At 34.7% G+C, this 22,233-nt stretch overlaps 5 protein-coding genes across 5 annotated transcripts; 1 reads left to right on the top strand and 4 right to left on the bottom strand.

Annotated features, from left to right (window-relative positions):
• Positions 1-8,325: 8,325 nt before the first annotated feature.
• On the bottom strand, positions 8,326-10,180 carry LOC140009557 (glucan endo-1,3-beta-glucosidase, acidic-like). Its single transcript, XM_072055492.1, has 2 exons — positions 9,824-10,180; positions 8,326-9,458 (listed from the first exon to the last, which is right to left on the bottom strand). The coding sequence occupies exons 1-2, from the start codon at positions 9,900-9,902 to the stop codon at positions 8,509-8,511; spliced, it is 1,029 nt and encodes a 342-aa protein (XP_071911593.1). The 5' UTR covers positions 9,903-10,180; the 3' UTR covers positions 8,326-8,508.
• A 2,361-nt stretch (positions 10,181-12,541) lies between these two features.
• On the bottom strand, positions 12,542-14,417 carry LOC113695165 (glucan endo-1,3-beta-glucosidase, acidic-like). Its single transcript, XM_027214162.2, has 2 exons — positions 14,022-14,417; positions 12,542-13,655 (listed from the first exon to the last, which is right to left on the bottom strand). Exons 1-2 carry the CDS (start codon positions 14,194-14,196, stop codon positions 12,700-12,702), a joined length of 1,131 nt encoding a protein of 376 aa, XP_027069963.2. The 5' UTR covers positions 14,197-14,417; the 3' UTR covers positions 12,542-12,699.
• Positions 14,418-14,565: 148 nt separating this feature from the next.
• LOC113695166 (glutathione S-transferase U21) lies at positions 14,566-16,128 on the top strand. Its single transcript, XM_027214165.2, has 3 exons — positions 14,566-15,020; positions 15,331-15,467; positions 16,058-16,128. Exons 1-3 carry the CDS (start codon positions 14,925-14,927, stop codon positions 16,095-16,097), a joined length of 273 nt encoding a protein of 90 aa, XP_027069966.1. The 5' UTR covers positions 14,566-14,924; the 3' UTR covers positions 16,098-16,128.
• On the bottom strand, positions 15,997-17,074 carry LOC140009556 (probable glutathione S-transferase parC). Its single transcript, XM_072055491.1, has 2 exons — positions 16,714-17,074; positions 15,997-16,444 (listed from the first exon to the last, which is right to left on the bottom strand). The coding sequence occupies exons 1-2, from the start codon at positions 17,038-17,040 to the stop codon at positions 16,094-16,096; spliced, it is 678 nt and encodes a 225-aa protein (XP_071911592.1). The 5' UTR covers positions 17,041-17,074; the 3' UTR covers positions 15,997-16,093.
• Positions 17,075-19,272: 2,198 nt separating this feature from the next.
• On the bottom strand, positions 19,273-21,182 carry LOC113694998 (glucan endo-1,3-beta-glucosidase, acidic-like). Its single transcript, XM_027213945.2, has 2 exons — positions 21,025-21,182; positions 19,273-20,394 (listed from the first exon to the last, which is right to left on the bottom strand). The coding sequence occupies exons 1-2, from the start codon at positions 21,101-21,103 to the stop codon at positions 19,442-19,444; spliced, it is 1,032 nt and encodes a 343-aa protein (XP_027069746.1). The 5' UTR covers positions 21,104-21,182; the 3' UTR covers positions 19,273-19,441.
• Positions 21,183-22,233: the final 1,051 nt, after the last annotated feature.

Below are 22,233 nucleotides of genomic sequence, written 5' to 3'. Positions count from 1 at the left end.
TTTTTACCTTTTTAAACTCGAGTAGGCTCGAACTCAAACTCAACTCTGCTCGAACTCGAATTTGTTAAAGTTAGTCGAGACTTGACTCAATTAAAATAAAACTCGACTCAAATCGACTCGTTTGCAACCACGTTGTATCCACCAAAAAAAAAAAGGACTACAACCAATCCAACCATTAGCAGAGTGATTTCAAACACAGGGATGAAGTATACTTGGATCAAGCCTATGCAAGTTCATGGAAGAAAAAGAATTGAAATTCCCCAAATGGAATATGGGCCCAAACTCGAAAAGGTCGAAAATCTCAAAGGCCCAAATCCCATTTTCTAACGGCAATTTTTGAAATTTGCCGCCAGACACGGCCTATAACATACGCAAACAAACTACCAGTGCTCTGTTTTCCCAACTTTCCTAAATCCAACAGTCTTTGGTTTAGTATTTAAGGATTCTGCTCATCATATCATCGAGGGTTTCATTCCTTGATCTTCGAATAGTAAGCAAAAGTATCCAAAAGAGAGCGACATACTTCATCATTATTCATATTGTCTGCAGTTTCGTCTTCTTTCTTTATCCCTAGTAACAAACTACCTGTATCTGGGTTTTTTTTTTTTTTTGAAAACTATCTGATTTGATTCTTGGGTTTGGGAGATTTGAGCTTCTAAAAATATATTCTTGGTTTGGTTGGTTGGTTGGTTTCCGTTGTTACCATCGAACGTGGGAGTTGCTACGAATGGAATGGTTGGGAAGAAGAACAATTCGGTACAAAGAAAATCATCCTCCCGAATTATTGGGAGTAAGGATTGAAAAGTTGATCGAGTAGTTTTGGTTCTTGATGGTCGTGAAAAGAATGGAAAAAGAAAGAGAATATTGGATACTCTAAAAAGATGGAAACGCAGCAGCAAGAACAAGATTGGTGCAATTAGTACTTTCAAGACTAAGCAGCAGGAGGGAAATTTGGTGATTTCTGCCGATCAAACCCGCTGCAAAAGTCGACCAAATCTTGATGACAAATACGTTTTGAAGAAGGCTGAGTGCAGTTAGGTTAACGCCCCGCTTTGCAGAAATCATCTCTACAGCAAAAGCCGAGAAAACTGATGTCCATCAAGGCAAAGAAAGACCGGAAAGGAAACAAGACAGAGAGGAAGAGGTGCATAAAGCAGCAAGAATCAGAGAAGCAGCTGAGCGATTAAAGAAGAAAGAAGATGAATTGAGGCAGAAGGAAAGGGTAGCTGCCCGTTTTGCGCTACAGAAGATGGAAAGCACAGTTGATTTTGAGGACAATCTCACGATTCTCAAGGAACTTGAGCAACTAAGTCAATGTTCTCCGTCTTACTTTGTCCGAGGATGCAATGGGCCAGCTGTGCTGGTATTCAGAGGCTTAAAAACGGGTAAAATTTTGCGTCCTTTAGGACAACTTGGCTTGCACTTGAAGTAGGAATTCATGGCAGCGGATGATGATGAAGACACATATTTGAATCGGGAAGAAGAAGAGGTAGAGATCGTCGATTCCTAGTAGTTTTGCACATCATGTTAACTTGCGTTGTAGATATCATCAAATACTAGAATTCTGCACATCATGTTAACTTGAAGGGAAAATTGCACTCACCTTCCCCAAACTTACGGATTCTTTGCATATTCAGTCCAGACGATTAAAATATTATTTTAAGGAGTAAAATGAGAAATTTGTGCCAGCTTTGCCATTTGTGCTATATGCTAAGTAGTATTAGCAAAGGAATGACAAAGTATTACAAATCAATTAACAATTAATAAACTTTAAGGGGTATAGTTTATGGACAAATATGCATTACCTATTCAAAGCACCAGTTCTTTATAGGCATTTTACTTTCAAACATTTAATATATGATAAATACATCAATGTTTGTAAGTAAAATTCAAAAAGTGTTACAGTGATATTCTTACAAAAAAGAAACCGATAGGTTATATATTTAATATAAATTAAATAGTTTTAAAAAAAGAAATGGCCCATAAAGTATTAATTCTTTATGACTTTCCTCCATTACATGAAAAAAGTATTGGCTCTTTATGGGCATTTTATTCTGAATCATTTAATTTATATTAAATACATAAATGTTTGTAACTAAAATTGAAAAAGTGTTACACTAATATTTCTATGAAAGGGAAACTGGTAGGTTTGTATTTAACAAAAATTAAATATGTGAAAGTAAATACAAATTTAAATAGAGGTTTCAGATTTTTTATTTTTTTTTCATTCACTTTGATGGCATTCATTTTTTTTCCCTCTAATTTGGTGGAGGCTGGATAGAATGTTTTTGTCTCTTTCTATCATATAAGAGGAGATGGGAAAAAATTTTCTTTTTAGAAATTAACTTTTTATGCACTAACAGTATTGCGATTTTTTTACACTAGAAGCTATACATGTGTATGATTTGAATTTCAAATTTGAGTTCATATTATGTGTCATGATCTAAACTTGCTAATATAAAAGTTTGTACAATGACAGTGCATAAAAAACTCAAGCTTTTTTTAATTGTGTTAAGAAATTTTTTTTTTCCTTTTTGGCAAATTACACTTCAAATTTGATTGAAATATAATTTTAGAAAGCACTTGTGGATTAACAATTAAGATGATTGTATCAAACAATTTTAATTAATTAAAATATCTAATTGATTTTTTAAACATCTCCTTTTGCATGAAAGACAAGTTTTTGTATAATATTGTCCAAACCACGACCAATATAGAAAGTGATTTAATCCATCACATGTGAAGAGAAAGAGGGATAGAAAGATTAGTTAGCCGGTGGGGTTATCAGATCTACATGTATCAAAAGCCACAATCTATCCCAACTTTAGTACCATAAAAACCTCTTTCAACTAGAGATGATAATTGGGGCGAGTGCTCACAGGAGGTTGATGAAGCGAGCAGGGGGTCATTTTCTGCTCCCGTTAAAAAACAGGGCGAGGGATGGGAGAGTATACTCCCACCTTGTAACCTGCCTAAAATAAATAAATAAATATATTTAATAATATTAGTTATACTAATAATTATACATTTATACTAAGACAAATTATTGATTAATTATACCAATAAATTTATAATAAATTACTAATTACACTGTTTACTAATTATATATTCACTCTATTAGCCTCGACAATAGGCAAATTCCTACTCCCAACAACGAAGTGATTTGAGGGAGGCATGGAGTTTATTGAAGTTTATTGAAGTAAAGAACTGCAATAAGCAATTCCCACTGCCCAAACGCACATGTGCCGAACCCGAAAAGGCCCAAATAAAAGAAGCTAAAAAGCTCAAGCCCGTAAACTCTGCGTTTGAATTTGCCGCCAGACTGAGACCCGAACTCCCGAACAACATAGGAAAAGGAAACCACTGCTTTCCTAATACCGAAAGTATATTTAACAACCACTCTGTTCATTGTTCTTTTCACAAAAAAATTACAAGCAGAAATTAAGAAGCAAGTGATCATATCGACGTCTAGGTTTCATTCCTCGGTGCTTGAAGAGTAAGCAGACATTATCGTAGATAGCCTCAAGAATTTCTTGTTTTCTTCATCTTCCTCAGAAGGAGGCATATCTCTTTGATCACCTAGTAATAGGGTTCTTTTGGATTTTGCAATTTCGGTTCTTGGGTTTGGTTAAGATTGTAGATTTTAGCATCTATCATTCTAGGGTTTGTTTCCGCCATTACCATCCAACATGACTGTTCCTGGGAAAGGCGCAGTTGGGAAGCAGAACAATTTAGCAGACAGAAAATTGACTTCTCGAATTAATTAATGGGAGCAACAACAAAGGAGCGGCCCAAGTCCTAGTAGTTCTAGATGGCAATCAAAGGAATGGGAAAAAGAAGAGAATAATGGATACATTAAAAAGGTTGCGTGCAGCAAGAACAGGATTGGCGCAAGTACTTTTAAGCCTAAGCAGCAGCAGGAAAAGGGTATTGTGACCATTACCACCGGTGATCAATGCTGCTGTACGAGTCAAGCTAATCTTGCCGACGAATATGTTTTGAAGACGGTGTTATGTGCTGCAAGGTTAACACCCCGCTTAGACGAAATTATTTCAGTAGCAAAAGCCGCAAAATTTAACGTCGATCAAGAAAAGGAGAGACCGGTAAAAAAACAGGGCAAAGAGGAAGAGGAGCTAAGATCAGCCGAGCAATTGAAGAAGAAAGAAACTGAATTGAGGCAGAGGGAAAGAGAAGCTGCCCGCGTTGCATTACAGATGATAGAAAGCACTGTTGATTTGGAAGACAATCTCATGATTGTGAAGGAACTTGAGCAACTAAGTCAGTGTGCTCCCTCTTACATTATCCATGGATGCAACGGAACAGCAGTGATGGTATTGAGAGGTTTAAAGAATGGCAAAGTTTTGCACCCTTTAGAGCAGCTTGGCTTGCACTTGAAGGAAGAATTCAGGGCAGTGGATGATGATGATTGAGTCGTGGGGAAGTAGAAGAAGGAGAGATCATCGAATCCTAGTATTTTTGCACATCAAGTTAACTTGCACTGTAGATATCATCAAGTTTTTCAAATTGTTAACTTTTGTTCATAATTTGATATATTGAATTCAACCTTGAGTTGCAGCTTTGATTTCTTGTTTTGTATTACTAATGTGAGAGTTCATATAGCTATTTAGTTTTGTACATATCTTGAGTTTATGAATTCTTGTTTTGTACGTTAATGAATTCAGAGCTTGAGTTTATGCTAGTTTTTCGCTGAAGAGTAAATTGAAGAGGTTTATGCGTACTTGGAGAGTTCAGTTTTCACTTAAACACAATCATCCGTTCAAGATGAAGGCATTTTCTTGTTTCATGAAAGAGTGGTAGAATGGTAGAATAAAAAAAATTGTCCAGGTATTGACATCTCAGCAGAGCTATGCATAAAAGGTAAGGTTATTTGGTGTATCTCAGGTTCCTGAAAGCTACGAAAAACCTAAGAATTGTCTTGAAATTAAGTACTAATTTCAGCTTCTGTCACAAGCTGCCATTCAGCTGTTTAGTGTTCTGCTATACATGACCCAAAGTGTTTGATTAAACTACGAAGAACATAAGAGTAATACATATGATCATCCTTTATACCTTGAAGAAGGCTATTGAGAAAAGAAAATTGGAGATCAGAAGAAGCAGAGCAATCTATTCTATCTCATTTTATAATGATAATGGTAGATTTTAGGCATTACCAATTTGACTAATACCTGCATAAATGTTGTATTCTATCCCCAATTACCCTTGTTTGCTCATCCTTTGTGTGCAGATTACAAAAGCACCCTCTCTTTATTGCACAAGTAATGCTTGCAAGGTACACTGGACTGGTTGCACACTAGACTAAATGAATCAAGTTGTGAATCGGCTCCGTCAAGACTGACTCAAGGTTGGTCAACATTCAACTCGAGTCGAGTTTGAGTACAGAAAAACTCAATTAGTCAACTCGCGAGCCGCTTGATATTACATATATATATTTATATATTATATAATTTTTTATTTTAATAGTAAAATTGCATGTATATTCATAATATTTTATTAAGAAAAATTTACTATTTTTAGTTTTTTATTTCCATTAAAAAATTTTTATTAGTCACAACCTAATTAAAATTTCAAATCTTCAAAAATATTACTATTGATAGCAAAACAAGGGCTCTTAGGACAATAAAATCTTTGTCGTTTGTACTTAATGTTAGATCTGCCCAAAAAATAGAAAATAAAAGCAAAGAAAAAAAACTCAATATCTCTACCAATAAAATTTCTATTCTCAAAAAGTGAACAATTAGAAAAAAAAAAGATTTATATGTAATACTCATCTATACTCTATTGTTAACAGAAATAACACACAAAATACTACAAAGTGTTCAAATTAAAAGAATATATATCTCTTCATTTTTCAAAAGATGGTGCATATAACTTCATATTGAGAAATTTCATCAAGATATGGACAAATTCAACTTACGTAACATGAAAAATAATAATGATAAAGCATGCAACTGATATTTATGCAAACAATTAGTTTTTATTTTATTTTATTTATCTTTTTACCCTTCTCTATACTCTTTTTTCATCCCAACTATCAGGTATATGATTCGAATGCTGAATAGAAAAGAACTCTAAAAGACCTACCTTGGCCACTGAACCAACCCCAGTAATTAGCAAACATTTAACTTTTGCGTAGCATGCAAATTTAGGTCATCCAACTTTTAAAAGAAAAATAAAAATTTGTTTATCTAATTAAAAATCAAACAATTGTAATTCTATTATCATAATTTGTTTCTCATGGGAAAAAGAAAAAAAATGTAATTAAAAGTATCAATATTATACATACTATTTAATATATTGATACTTTTGTCAAATCATTTCGTATTTGGTCAAATCTTTATTTTTAAAAATTTTTAATTTTCCATCTTCCTTAATTAATTGTCCTTAAAACCATTATTTTAAATTGAAAGAGACCAAATGTATCGTTATCTGTTAAAAATTCTGAGGAGATTTTATATGAATTTGTAAATATAACATTTTGTGAACTTTTATTTTGCTTTTAAAATAATGGTTTTAAAGAAAATTAATTAAAGAAGATAAAAAATTAATAAAAAAGAAAATATGCAAATATTAAATTTGTTAAAATAACTTTTCACAAATAAATTTTAATGTATAAAATATTATATTTTATGATATTATAATCACATGCAAATCACGTGACCTAGTTAGTTTAAGTTTTTTTTTTTGATAGGGTGCTTTGATAGCGTCTTTTCCTGTGGTTACATTATGAATCAAATTAATATGTCCTGAAGTTAATATATATGCCACTTTGCTGGGACATATATGCTAGCCACCCAAAATCTGTGGTTAATTTTTTTCCCAACTATTCTAGTCTTGTAATATACATGAGAAGTTTGTTTTTTTGCTAGATGTCGACTAGGTGGAGTTATGTTTGCTTAGTTTTAAGGGATAATTTCAGAAACCTCCCCTAAGGTTTCTAACAATTTTACTGAACTCCCCTAAAATTTGAAAAATTACACCTACTTCCCTTAATTTGATAGTTTTAGTATCTAAACCTTAAAATAATATTGACTTGGTCAAATTTTTAAATGAATACCCAAAAATGCCCTTGTGTAATGAGTTTTAATTTATTTACCTACACAATTATAAGATTATCTAGTATAATTATAAGCAAAAGGTACCAAAATTTTCATGTCCATGCCTACTATTTGATAAACAATTATAATAATAATTTTATCACTATGATAGGATATTTTTGATGGTATTTTATTATAGATTTAGATTTATAAGATTAAAAAGAAAATGCTGAAATAATTCATTTAGAATTTATGAATTTTTCAAGTAGTAGGATTATCATAATTTAATAGTGATTTTGGGCCATTTCTTTTTATATTTATTATTAATTTTAATACCAAAAAATAGAAAACAAAGATCAGCAAAAACATTGGATTACATATAAGTGAACTCATAAAAAAAAAATCTCTAGTTCGACATTTGGTTATAATAGAAACTAGAGGTAATAATGCTAGTTATACAGTTTTATTGGCAAAAAATAAAAAAAGGAGTAAGAAGAAAAAAGAATGAAAAAATAAATTTAAAAGTCATTCTAAGTATAAGCATACCAAATAAGGGAATTTCATTAATTAAGGGTAGTATTATCACTTTAAATGATAAGGGAGGTATGTGTAATTTTTAAAACCTTGAGGGAGCTAAATGAAACTGTTAGAAACCTCAAGGGAGGTATATGAAATTATCCCTAGTTTCAATTGCAAATCTTTACTTTGCCGAGTTTAATTATGGGCATTAGCTAGCATCTTAAGATTCGTCCCAAGTTCTAGTTGGCTATTTACCATTTTTGTAGAATTAAGAGCTCACTCTAATTGTATTCCATACTTTGCAATATAGCTGAAAATGGTACGATACCAAATAAACAAAATAACAAGTATTATTCCTTTTTTTTACTTTTCATAATTAACTAAAAATTATTCTTATTATGATCTTGCTATTTGTTGCTTTTACTATTAATAGTTGATTAATACTACTATTCTCTGATTGGTTGATTTTCTAAATATGCAACTGAGACATAAATGTGAGAAACCGTACACCGGGAATACAAGTTAAAACACAGTAGACTCATTAAGTTGATTGAAACACAGAGAACTTAAGTTATAATTTCTCATAGTACTGTGAACCAAAATCAAAATTTTCCCCATTTTCTTGCTAAACTTGTTAGATAGCTCTATTTTTATTTGGTTATGATGGTCCAGGTTAATCCAATTCCCAGCATGTTTCACAATTTACCTATGTTTAAAGACTAAATATGCACCAGAACATTTTAGCAACTACTAAGAATAAATTGCTCCAGCAGCAAAACATTTTTATTTATCAATATATAGGTTGCCAAGGCTAGAATTTTAGAGCAATCCCCACTTGAGATGACAATCTATCTATATAAGCAAGGGATAACATGTGGAGCCTATGGATTCTTATTCTTATTCTTGTTATACACTAGCTAATTTCTCAATCTAGTTAGAAGCTGATTGGGTACTTTGGCTGCCTATTTGGAAGAAAGAGCCCAAAATGCTTCTCAGAGTCTGGACTCTTTTGATCTTCATCAAACAAATCAAAAATGTAAGTCTCAATAGCTCTTCCAGGCCTTTTTGGGGTTCCAGAATTCCCATTGACATGCCGAATCAGGTTAGTGTTGTAAGTCCTGGCATTGTCTATTGATGTCGCTTGTCCTCCATCTGATGGCCAACCAGTCTCTGATACAACAATTTCGACAGATTGGCCTCCGGCCCTTTCGAGCGCTGAATATGTTGCATCCAAGAGAGCATCAAGAAGATTTTGATACTTCACACCATCTGGTGTGGTAATGCCCGAAGATGTAAAAAGAGCATATTCAAGAGCTATGTTCTGGGAATTGTATATGTAGGCAAAGTATGGATACACGTTAACGAGTAATGGGGCGCCTTTGCTAGCTAAGAACTGAACAATGGGATTGATAAAATTTTGGACTTCAGGTTTGAAAGTGCCAGCTGATGGAGGAAAATTATTTCCAACAAGTTCAGTTTCAACAGCAGTGGAAACTTTGATGCCTAGCCCTGCCGCAGAAATTGCGTTGAAGATGTTTTGGATGGCAGGGAGAAGAAAGTTTGCGTATTGAGCTGTGTCGCCCTTTATTGGGCTGACTTCATTTCCAACTGCGATGTACCTGAATTTGACATTGGGATAATTCCTTACATTGTTTTGAACCCAAGTATTTGCATTATCTTGGCTTGCAGCAACGTTCTGAAGAGCAGTGTTGGGAACCCCAAGAATGACTTCAATATTTGAACCTCCTAGGGCTTGAAGAGTGGATTGATCAGGATCGTAGATTCGCATTCTTTTGATGTTGTTCTGGTTGCAAAGGGCTACAACATCTGCTGGAGATGGAAGATTACTCCCAAGCCTTCCATAGCAAACGCCTGTTTGAGCCCCTGCATCAAATTTCATATGCACAATGATTAGATTGACCTGATTTAGTTCAGTCTGCAAACCAGGGCTGATTTAGTAAGAAAGCTTTACATTCATTTTGTTGGATAAACTGATAATGAAAAGTTCCACAGTTTCCCCATTCTTTAAACAAGTAAAGAAAGCACTTATTAATAAGTTAAAGCCATTTAATATCTGATTAAAGTATGGCTTAGCAGCCATAGTAATCGATAATGTTGCCGGGTGTGGTTTTAGACGTTCATATGCCGTTTACAAAACTTTTGATCTATAATTCTGCAAACATTCTGCATATTAAGATTTTAGATTTTAGACGCTACATTGCTTTGTACTTCAGGATAGAGAGGAAAACCTGTATAATCAAGTGTTGCAAGTAGCAGCAGCCCAATAACAAACATAGCGGCCTTGAATTGTTGTTCCGCACCAGCCATGGATGATGAAACGAGCAATATTCCAGTACTACTTAATACTACTTGATGAACTGCAAATTAAGCACCCCTTTTATTGAGAGGAAATGAAGGAAGATGCATAGAAAAGTAAAAGTTAGGATCTAAAATCTTGATGACTTGACAAGTCTACTGCACTTCAGGTCAATCACTCTGTGGAAACATCGCTGTTGCAAGGTGGCTAATTTCTAGAGCACGTCATTCGCCTGCCCATGTGTTAAAATTTGAATTTTCAAACATTTTTCTATGTTCTTGATGAGAATGACTTCCTCAATCAATCAATAATAATCTTATATGCCGCCCTAATGTTTTAATGCAGTTGGAAAATCAGCTTATTTTACTGGAAATATGGTCTTAGACCATAGTTGCAGCAGCATATGCTAAACAGAAGTACTCCTTCACAAGAAACTCTGCACGTCCAATTACATGTAGTTTCTTCCTATTTTGGTTTCCAAGACTTGGTGTGCAAAGGGTATGACTTGTTACATGGTAGTACTTTTGGTTAGAGGGCCTGCAACGTGGTTGCCACCGTATAACAGCTTCCAGTTCCTGGGTCCTTACTAGAAAGGAATTAAACTATATAGCTCGAGACTTTTTCATGTGCAACTTTTAGTTTTCATTTCTGCAATTAATGGTTTTTTTTTTTTTTTTTGGGGTCATACATCAGCTAGGAGTGAAGAGAGACAGGTTCAACTAGATCCTAGGGACCAATTGAAACTGAATTACCATCAAACCAGACGGGTGCATTAAGCAGCTGCTGGATTTAGAAGAAGTCATATGTTAAATAGCATTTGGATGGGAGACAAGGTTCTAAACTTTTGACTTTCCACCCCACAAAAACACTTAAGGTCTTTGTGGTGGCTACCAACCCAATAGATGGTTATTTCTGCAATTATTGTTTAGTGGAGGAATATTAACCAGATTGGCTAAGAGGAGCAAGAACATTTACTGCTCAAGTAAAGAATAAGGTGGATTGATCATTGAAATATTATTACATGTCAATAGTAGATAAATAACCTCTTTTTCTGACTAAGTACAAAATTAGGTGCCATCTCTGGAAGAATGTTTGCAGTAAGATTACAGAATATGAAAACAGAGAATGAGTTGTGAACAAAACCATCTAGTCATGGCTTGGCTTTGATGAAAGACTAGAATCAGTCAAACCCAAAAGTTGGTTTAGTTATCTCTAAATTAGTTAGGTAAACTTCACTCTCATTGTATGGACCATATCCACATTGGACCTAACTGGCAAGGAAGTTTTAATGGAAGACAGAAATTTTCTTATTAAATTTTAATATACCATATTCTCATTTGTTTGGCTTTGACAACATTTTGGATAGCAAATTTTTCCAAATAATATTTTGCTTGCATCATAAACACATTCTCTAATCCACTTTTTTTTTTATAGTCTCAACCATCCTTTTATCTCACATACGTCACATCACAAAAAGTGCTACTAAAATTATTTCAAATAATACTCTACCCAAACACACTCATTGATTCCTAGTCAAAGTCTTCGTCTCTTCTTTATCCACAGGGAGAGGAAAAGAGAGATTTATTAGATCGATTGGGACCAATTCTAAACTTGTTTCATAGTGTCTGTTGCTGAGAGACGTATGTAAAATGAAAGCATTTCATCTAGACCGGAACTAGTTGGGTGCATTTCATAAACTTCCAACTTGAAAATTGCTGTTTTGTCGACTCGTCAAACAGTAGTTATCAAGAAGAAGACATGTAATCCAGATGAGATTTTCCTAGAAGAACTATTTGATGTATAACACAAGAAAATTGCATCCGTGACAGGCGCAATTCATTCTATAAATTCCAGGCTTCCTGCAATTGAAATGTCAATATGGGATGCGAATATTCTATACGAAAGTAGCAGTTAAACATAGATATCGACAGAAACTATGTAAGCCTTCACACTTTTTGATAGTGTGAAAAGTCATAATTAATTCATTATTTCAAGAATTAATGAATTATGTTTTGTGGAAAACACAAGTCTAGGAAGGTTGTGGAGTATGGCAGTTTTGCAGACTTTGATAACATTTGTTTAGTTGAAAACGATAACATTCTCATTACCATCCAGAAGTTGAACACTTCTTGTGACCATTATCCGTCTGACTTGGCTAAAGATGTTGTGCTTCCCCGATTAACTTTTTCTAATAATTTTGCTGCCATCAATTTTTTTTAAGTTTTTTTCTTGGCTCTTAACGACAACATTATATTAACTTTGATAATTTCTTATATGAGGATTTGAACAAATAGAATAAAAGTGTACCGTAGAAAATTACCATTATGCTATTGTCATTGTTGATGGTACAAACAGTATCATTGTATATTTTCAAATTTTCACTCTTCATATTTAACTAAACATTATTTGATTATGATCATGCTATTTGTTACTTTTACTATTGATAATCGATTAATCCTGATTAAGTTCTAATTCGTTGTCTTGCTAAATCTGCAGGTCACATACAAAGATTAGTTGAAAATATGGTAGACTAATTAAGCTGATTGGAGCACGCAGAACTAAAATATGCTTGGTGATACTACGAGCCAAAATCAAATTTTTTCTCATTTGCTTGCTAAATTAAGATAGCTCTAACCTTAAAAAAAAAAAGAAAAGAGAAACTTAGGTGGCTGTATTTATTTGGTTATGATGGTCTAAGTTAATCTAATTCCAAGCAATTTACATAATGTACCTATGCTTGCTAAATTAAGACAACACATGAAGTCTATCGATCCTTATTCCTTTTACACACTTGAATCCTCAATCCAGTTAGAAACTGATTGGGTACTTTCGCTTCTTATTTGGAAGAAAGAGCCCAAAATGCTTCTCATATTCTGGACTCTTTTGGTCTTCATCAAACAAATAAAAAATGTAAGTCTCAATAGCTCTTCTAGGCCTTTTTGGGGTTCCAGAACTTCCATTGACATGCTTAATCAGGTTATTGTTGTAAGTCCTGGCATTGTCAATTGATGTAGCTTGTCCACCTCCAGCTGATGGCCAGCCTGTCTCTGATACAACAATTTCGACAGATGACCCTCCGGCCCTTTCGAGGGCCGAGTATATTGCATCCAAGATAGCATCAAAAAGATTTTGATACTTTACACCATCTGGTAGGGTAATGCCCGAAGCAGTAAAAAGAGCATAGTCAAGAGCTATGCTCCCGGGATTGCCTATGTAGACAAAGTATGGATACACGTTAACGAGTAATGGGGCGCCTTTGCTAGCTAAGAACTGAACTATGGGATTGATAAACTTTTGGACTTGAGGTTGGAAAGTGCCAGCTGATGGAGGAAAACTATTTCCAACTAGTCCAGTTTCAACTGCAGTGGAAACTTTGATCTGGTTTCCTAGCCCAGCTGCAGAAATTGAGTTGAAGATGTTTCGGATGGCAGGGAGAACAAAGTCTGGGCACCCAGCCGTGCATGCTAGTGGGCTGATTTCATTTCCAACTGCAATGTACCTGAATTTGACATTAGGATAATTCCTTACATTGTTTTTGACCCAATTATTTGCATTATCTTGGCTTGCAGCAACATTCTGAAGATCAGTGTTGGGAACCCCAAGAATGACTTCAATATTTGAACCTGCTAGGGCTTGAAGTGTGGAGTGATCAGGATCGTAGATTCGCATTCTTTTGATGTTGTTCTGTTTGCAAAGGGCTACAACATCTGCTGGAGATGGAAGATTACTCCCAAGCCTTCCATAACAAACGCCTGTTTGAGCCCCTGCATCAAAATTTCATATGCACAATGATTTCATTGACCTGATTAAGCTCATTCTGCAAAACAGGTGTGATTATGTAACAAAGCTTTACATTCATTTTGCAGGATGAACTGGTAATGAATACCTCCACACTTCCCCTCTTTTTCCTGAACAAGTAAAGAAACAACTTACTTATCAATTAGTGAAAGTCATTTGACATCTGATTACAGTATGGCTTACCAGCCCTAGTAATTGCTAGTGTCACCAGGTCTAGTTTTAGACTTTTCATATGCCATTTACAAAACTTTTGATCTATGATTCTGCAAACATTCTGCATATCAAGATTTTAGACGCTACATTGCATTGTAATTCAGGATAGAGAGGAAAACCTGTATAATCAAGTGTTGCAAGTAACAGCAGCCCAATAACAAACATAGTGGCCGTGAATTCAGAATTGTTGTTTTTCACCAGCCATGGATAATGAAACAAGCAATATTCCAGTACTACTTGATGAGCTACAAATTGAGCACCCCTTTTACAGAAAGGGTATGAAGGAAGATGCATAGAAAAGTTAGAATCTAAAATCTTGATGACTTGGTCAGTCTAGTGCATCGCAGGTCAATCACTCTTCTGGAAACACGGCTAAAACCGACAGAATACGGTAACAGAAAATTAGGTGTGAACAAAACCAAAAGGGATGATTATTCAAAGTAGTTTTAGTCATGGCTTGGCTTTGAGGAAAGACTAGAATCAGTCAAACCCAATAATTGGTCAACATTGAGTTAGCTAGGCAAACTTTACTTTCATGTATTATGTATGGACTATATCCAAATTGGACGTAACGGCACTGAAGTTTTAATGGCAGAAAGAAATTTTCTCAACTCATTAAATTCTAACATACTATATTCTCATTTCTTTGGCCTTTGATAACATTGACTCTAAGTCAAAGTCTTCGTCTCTTCCTTTTTCCAGCGAGAGAGAGAGAGATTTATTAGATCGATTAGGATCAAATTCTAAACTTGTTTCATGGTATCTGTTGATGAGAGATGTATGTAAAATGAAAGCATTTCGTCTCGACCGGAACTAGTTAGATGCATTTCATAAACTTCCGACTTGAAAATTGACATTTTGTCGATTCATCAAACAGTAGTTATCAAGAAGAAGACGTGTAATCAAGATGAGAATTTCCCAGAAGAACTATTTGATGTAATAACACAAGAAAATTGCATCCATGATAGGTGCAATTCATGCTATGAATTCCGGGCTTTCTGTCGATAATTATTTTTCAGTGCATGGATGAAGTATGGCGGGATAAAAATCCTTTCATGCCATCTGACCCCATCAGGAAAGCTCAAGCCAGGTTCTGGGCTGACTTTGTTGATAAAAAGGTACCAAGGTCAATTTATTATTCCTCACTGATAGATATTTTTTGTGAGCTTCAGTGTAGATTTAATTTGTTTCTGTGTTTTTATTGTTTGACTTAACCTTGTTTGGATTGTCATTCTCCAAAATTTTTTTACATTTTTCAATTATCTTTTTACCTTACGTATATCAAATCATTATAGTACATTTTTCTACAAAAACTGCAAAAGATAGCAATCCATCACTTTCGTTCCAAATAGATAATGTTATGCTCTAAACAATTAACATCTATTACTGCTGGTGTTATTAAATTAAATTTTGAACTGTTTGACGCAGGTTTTTACTGTAGGAAGAAAAACTTGGGCTACAAAGGGAGAAGATCTGGAGGCAGCTAATATGGAATTCATAGAGACCTACAAAATTTTGGAAGGAGAACTTGGAGACAAGCCTTACTTTGGAGGTGCAAACTTTGGGTACGTACTTAGATATAGCTCTAATACCTTTCTACAGTTGGTTTTATGCCTACGAGATTTTTGGAAATTTCAACATAGAGACAGAGTGCCCCGAGATCGTGGCATGGGCTAAAAGGTGCATGAAAAGGGTGAGTGTGTCAAAGTCCCTTGCTGATTTTCATAAGGTTTATGAGTATGCTTTGAAGTTGAGGAAGAAACATGGGATTGACTAAGAAACAAAAGTACCAATAATCCTTTGTGTAGTTTATGTTGCAAATAAGTCCAGAGTGAACGCTCTGTTTATTACTGGCAAAACAAAAATAATTATTTGTATATGTTTCAATTGGGAATGAAAATTGTAGGGGATTTATCTTGCTATGGGAGTGTGATTGTATAATTTTACAACTATGAAATTAGTGAAAACCTGTATTAAAGGAATTCATTTCCTCTTTTCTTTTCTCTTTCGAGTTTTGCACAGCTGATTCCTCTACTTGTTAGATGTATAAAGTAATTCAAAACATTCTTTCACCTAATTAGTCCTTGGCCAATGTTTCAAAATAATAGAAATTGTTTTATTAGTCCATTGAGCATATTCTTTTTTATTGTTACAGGACAAAGTACCAAAAACCATTAATTCTTCTTCACATTTAGTCAAGTCCAAAAACCTTCTTAAATCCCAAAATGGCTTCATAGAGCTTCTTGGGTTCAGGAAGAGACTTGGAGACACTATCCCTTTCCATGCATCTCTTAGCCCATGCCACCAGCTTTGGGCACTCAGTCGCCGCATTAAAGTTGCAGATAATCTCATAGGTGTGTAGCCAACTGCAGAGTCCAATGACAACAACGTCAAGATACCCGAACTTTTCACCCCCAAAATAAAGTTTGTCTCCAAGGGCTTCCTCCTCCAGCGTCTTAATGGAGTTTGTCAAGCCAATCTTTGCTGCTTCTGGCTCTTCTCCTTTTCTTGACCAGGTGACTTGACGACCGTATTCATAAACCTGAAATTGGAGTGCATTATCTCATCATCTTAAGGCATCTTTCCCACAAGTGTGTACATGGACACACAACAAATAATCTCAATTGGAATTTTAATCCCCTAATTCTGGACGTATGATGTGTATTTATACCTGCTAATGTATACACTATCAGCGTAGAAAAGATTAATATAATTTTAAGACTCAATTTCATCAACATGGCAGGAATGATATTTGTGGCAATGTTTAAATTAGCTGAAAGAGATTTTGCCAATGATAGGATGCATGCTTACCTTTTTGTCAAGAAAATCAGCCCAAAACCTGGCTTGAGCTCTCTCATAAGGATCAGAAGGCAAGAGTGAAGCTTTACCTTTCCACACCTCGTCAATGTATTCCACTGCAATGAGGGATTCACAAACGGGTTTTCCATCGTGAATCAGAACCGGGATTGTCTTGTGAATTGGATTCATCCTCAAGAGCAACTCACTTTTGTTGCCAATTAGATCCTCTTGTTTGTGCTCGTACTTGATTTCTTTTTCTTCTAGTGCAACTCTTGCCCTCATGCCATACATGCTAGTCCAAAAGTCTAGAAGAATTACCTCCTCACTTGCCTCACCCATTCTTGCAAATTCACCACAAATTTTATCAAGTAGACTGGATAATAGTGAGTATATATATATATATATATAGTGGAAATGGACAATTGAGTATTTAAACTCGAACTTGCGATCACATTATTATTATTACTATTTGCGAGCCATTTGATCTGGTAACATGCATGCCGTCCTCAGTCTTGACCATGCCACTTTGTATATTCTAGAACTGAGTAGCTATCCATAATCTAATACTGCTCCATCAAGCCTCGTGAAGTTGTCCTTTCGGTTGACATTTGGAACTAAAGCTAAAATGCCAAAAAGAACTCACAGAAATTTTCCCTCTTAGAAAAGTGCATTTAAGAAATGCTTGTGTTTAGTAGTGTCATCCTCATCAATCATCATCCCCTAAATCAAGGTTAGACCACCAATCTAATCAAAAATATTTTCACCATGCAACTCGCTAATGAGTAAAAATCGAAAACAAGGAACACAAAAATCAGACGAACAAGAAGCAAACTGAGAACGGAATCATGCTTTTGCAATGAAGGCCCATTTGACAAATGAGTTTTTTGAGTGTTTGTCTAAAATTTTACTTTAACTTACTGTAGAAGATGTAGGAAAAATTTTTGAAATGTATAAATTTTTGAATATTTTGAAGTGTATCGTTTAAAAATTTTGAGAAATTATTGTAGCTAAAATTGTTAAAAAAAAAGCTTATAGCAGACAAATTTTTTGAAAAGTTTTTTTTGGTGAAAGTTGAATTCAGTATTCTCATGTCAGTTCAATGTACAAGACTAATTTTACGTACAGGAAATACTAAACTCAGCAGTCAACATCACTATATTGGATATTTAGGTACTCCATCTTTGACTACTTCAGTTTTGAGGGTCTGGGATGGCATGGAACATCACGTCTGAATACTAAACTCAAGTTTACAAGTTCCAATAGTTGTTCTTGGTTTGTTTCGGTATCATAATCAGATTAGCTAAGTCTTGTTGCTTGGACTTTTTATTTAGCAGTGCTCTACGGCCTTCAAGAACAAGGGTAAATTTACACATAATTCTTGCTGTGGTTTTGAATAATGTAACATGATTCTCCTAAACCTTCAAAATAGTCATATAACCCCTCTATAGTTATGTGTAAAGTAAAAAAATGATGAAAAACATCAACGATTATGGTGATTGAATAAATACGATAAAAAATATAATGCATGAGACAGAATTATAATATCCAATATTCAACTCGCTGCGATTTTTCTATTTATTCCTATAATCTCTTTATAGTTTTATACAAATTAGTTAGGTCATTGTCCGATTCAATGTTTAAATAAGGACAATATTGATATTTCAACTAACAATATTGTAACTGTTATATTCTATCAAATTTTCACTTTATATGAAACTAGAGGGAACAAAATAGATTATTTTAAAACGAAGTGTCATGTGGCATAGACCTATAATGTATGGAAAAGTAATTTGCCTCTCCCCTTTCTTGCTGCAAACATTCCGTCTGAAAAATTTTCAACGTTGCACGAAGCGGGCGTTCGATCCTTGCGGCATGACTTAGACTGCCTATTTACTCAAAACAAATTATTGGAGAGACTGAGTAAAATGATTCCAAACTCCAAACTATATGTGCTTGTCAACTCAGCTGTCACAATAAAAGGCGCATATAATCTAGTACCTTTACTATTTAAACAAATATAAACAAATTAGAATTTACAAATACTTAATATTTACAAGTGACACCAAACAAACAAACAAAAAAAAGCTACTATAATTGTATATTTTTAAATTTTAACTATTCATATTTAACTAAACATTATTTTTATGATGATTTCTTTTTTATTTATTTTATGATGATCTTGTTATTTGACACTTTTACTATCAATAATGGATTAATCCTAAGTTCTAATTTGTTGACTTGATAAATCTGCATGTCACATACAAATATGAGAAACCATGCACTGGAAAGATTAGTTGAACATACGGTAGACTAATTAAGTTGATTGAAACACGCAGAACTAGATTATGACTGCTGATACAACGAACCAAAATCATTTTTTTTTCTCATTTGCTTGCTAAATTTTGATAGCTCTAACCTGAAGCAAAAAAAAAAAAGGAGAAAAACTTAGGTAGCTGGATGTTTGTTTGGTTATGATGGTCTAGGTTAATCCAATTCCAAGCATTAATTTTTCGTAATTAACCTATGTTTAGAAACTAAACATGTAGTAAAACATTTTAGCAACTACCAACATTTAATTGCTCCAGCAGCAAAAAATTTGTGTTTATTCACGCATACGTTGCCAAGGCTAGAAATTATTAGAGCAACCCTTATTTGAGATGACAATTGATAAAAGCAGGAGAGGCAACAGATGGAGTCTATCTGTCCTTATTCCTGTTATACAGTTGATTCCTCAATCTAGTTAGAAACTGATTGGGTACTTTGGCTGCCTATTTGGAAGAAAGAGCCCAAAATGCTTCTCATATTCTGGACTCTTTTGATCTTCATCAAACAAATCAAAAATGTAAGTCTCAATAGCCCTTCCAGGCCTTTTTGGGGTTCCAGAATTCCCATTGACATGCTTGATCAGGTTATTGTTGTAAGTCCTGGCATTGTCTATTGATGTCGCTTGTCCTCCAGCTGATGGCCAACCAGTCTCCGATACAACAATTTGGACTGATGAGCCTCCAGCCTTTTCGAGCGCCGAGTATGTTGCATCCACGAGAGCATCAAAAAGATTTTGATACTTTACACCATCTGGTGTGGTGATGCCAGAAGATGTAAAAAGAGCATATTCAAGAGCTATGCTCTTGGGATTGCCTGTGTAGGAAAAGTATGGATATACATTAACGAGTAATGGGGCACCGTTGCCAGCTAAGAACTGAACGATGGGCTTGATAAAATTTTGAGCTTGAGGTTGGAAAGTGCCAGCTGATGGAGGATAACCATTTGCAACTAGTCCAGTTTCAATAGCAGTGGAAACTTTGATCTGGTTTCTGAGCCCCGCTGCAGAAATTGCGTTGAAGATGTTTCTGATGGCAGGGAGAAGAAAGTTTGTGTACTGAGCCGTCCCTGTTAGTGGGCTGACTTCATTTCCAACTGCAATGTACCTGAATTTGACGTTGGGATACTTCCTGACATTGTTTTGAACCCAATTATTTGCATTAGCTTGGCTTGCAGCAACATTCTGTAGATCGGTGTTGGGAACCCCAAGAATGACTTCAATGTTTGAACCTCCAAGGGCTTGAAGGGTGGGTTGATGAGGATCATAGATTCGCATTCTTTTGATGTTTCTTTGGTTGCACAGGGCGACAACATCTGCTGGAGATGGAAGATTACTTCCAAGCCTTCCATAACAAACTCCTGTTTGAGCCCCTGCATTAAATTTCATATACATGACCATTAGATTAAACCTATTAAGTTCCTTCTCCAAACAGGGCAGATAATGTAAAAAGGCTTCACATTCATTCTGTAGGATATAAAACTGGTAATGAAAACTTCCACATTTTAACTTTTGCTTGAAAGAGTTCGAAAAAAAAGAAAAGCACTTGTTGATTAGTGAAAGTCATTTAATGTCTGTCTGATCAAAATATGGCTTAGCAGTCCTAGAAGATGTTAATTTGACCAGGTTGGGTTATAGACTTTCTAGTACGTCACTTGGAAACATTTTCAATTTGGGGAAGCACAAATAGGTGATCGACAAATTACGAATTTGAATTTAAACCCTTATTCTTGAACGAGGAAACAAGATTTTCACTACTAATTTATGCTCTGTTGAAATTTTCAAATGGTATGTTTGAGGCGAGAGCTGAATTCTTGACCTCGAGTTTAATGTACGTTGCAGGCAGCAACTTTTTGAACTCATCATGCAACTAACAAAGTTAAAGGCTTAAAGCTCAAATAACAGAAGATGGCCTGGGAGTTCTATAATTCTGAAAACTTGTTGTATATTATATATATTGAGAAGAGCTACAGTGCATTGCACTTCAGGCCGAAGAGGAAAACCTGTAAAATCAAGCGTTGCAACTAAAAGCAGGCTGAGGAGAAGCATAGTGGCCTTGAATTCTGGTTCTGCACCAGCCATGGATAATGAAACGAGCAATATTTGGTTACTACTTAATGTTACTTGCTGAACTACAAAGTTAACGCCCGTTTTATAGAGAGGGAGTGAAGGAAGAAGCATAGAAAAGTAAAAGTAGATATCTAAAGTCTTGATGGCTTGACAAGTCTACTGCATTGCAGGTCAATCACTCTGTGGAAATATGGGAAAAACAACAAATTGTTCTTGGATGGCTAGTTTGTGCCTTTGTGGAGCACGTCACTTCCATGTCCATGTGTTAAATTTTGAATTTTAAAACATTATCTATGTCCTTGATGAGAATGACTTGGCAAAATTAGGTCTTGCAAGCCGCCCTAATGTGTTAATGCACTTGGAAAAGTGGCTTATTTCACTGGAAATATGGTCTTAAATGCAAAGCAGAAATATTATTTTGTTTTACATGAAACTCTACGTATTTCTTGTATTTTTCAGATTTGTTAAAAAATTTTGCATATCTATCGTACCTGTTAAATTTTGCAGATCTATTATTTGTAGTGCATATTTAATCTATCACTAGGGTAGCGATGTAAATCAAATTTGTGCTGGATAATTTCCAGCAATCTGTTAATAAAACTTGCTTTTTATCCAAAAAAAAAAAAAAAAACTCTTTATCCTGTTTGCTGTAATTAATGCTTAGTGGAGGCATATAAACCAGATTGGGAAGAGGAGCTAGAACAATTACTACTGAAGTTAAGAATGGGGTGGCTTGATCATTGAATATTGTTTCATGTCAGTAGTTGTTGAATAACAACTTTTTATTATACATGAAAATCTGAGTTTCATGCAAATTTTCTAGACAAAATAGATAGGTTAAACGGATCAAATTGTATAGCGTGCACATAAAAGTGTGCATCGTCTAGATCCAATTTGGTGCTGGGAAACGCTATTTACCATGCAACTAGTCCTGGAATATTCCTACATAAACTTCAGGAAAATTGGTAAATTTAGAGAGTAAACATCAGTTTTTGGGCTAGCAGCCCCTGAGAAAGGGTGGATTAATTACTTCCTGAAAAAAAAATCTACACCAGTAAAGAGGTGGCTATGGCACTTTTTTTTTTTTAAAGGTTTCACAAAAGAAAATAAAGGTTTATGTTGGATTTTGGAAGTGACTGTGA

This window comes from Coffea arabica, chromosome 6e, assembly GCF_036785885.1.
Source record: "Coffea arabica cultivar ET-39 chromosome 6e, Coffea Arabica ET-39 HiFi, whole genome shotgun sequence".
Lineage (NCBI taxonomy): Eukaryota > Viridiplantae > Streptophyta > Magnoliopsida > Gentianales > Rubiaceae > Coffea > Coffea arabica.
Note: the sequence above shows the minus strand (reverse complement) of the source record. Positions and strands in the feature narration are given on the sequence as shown.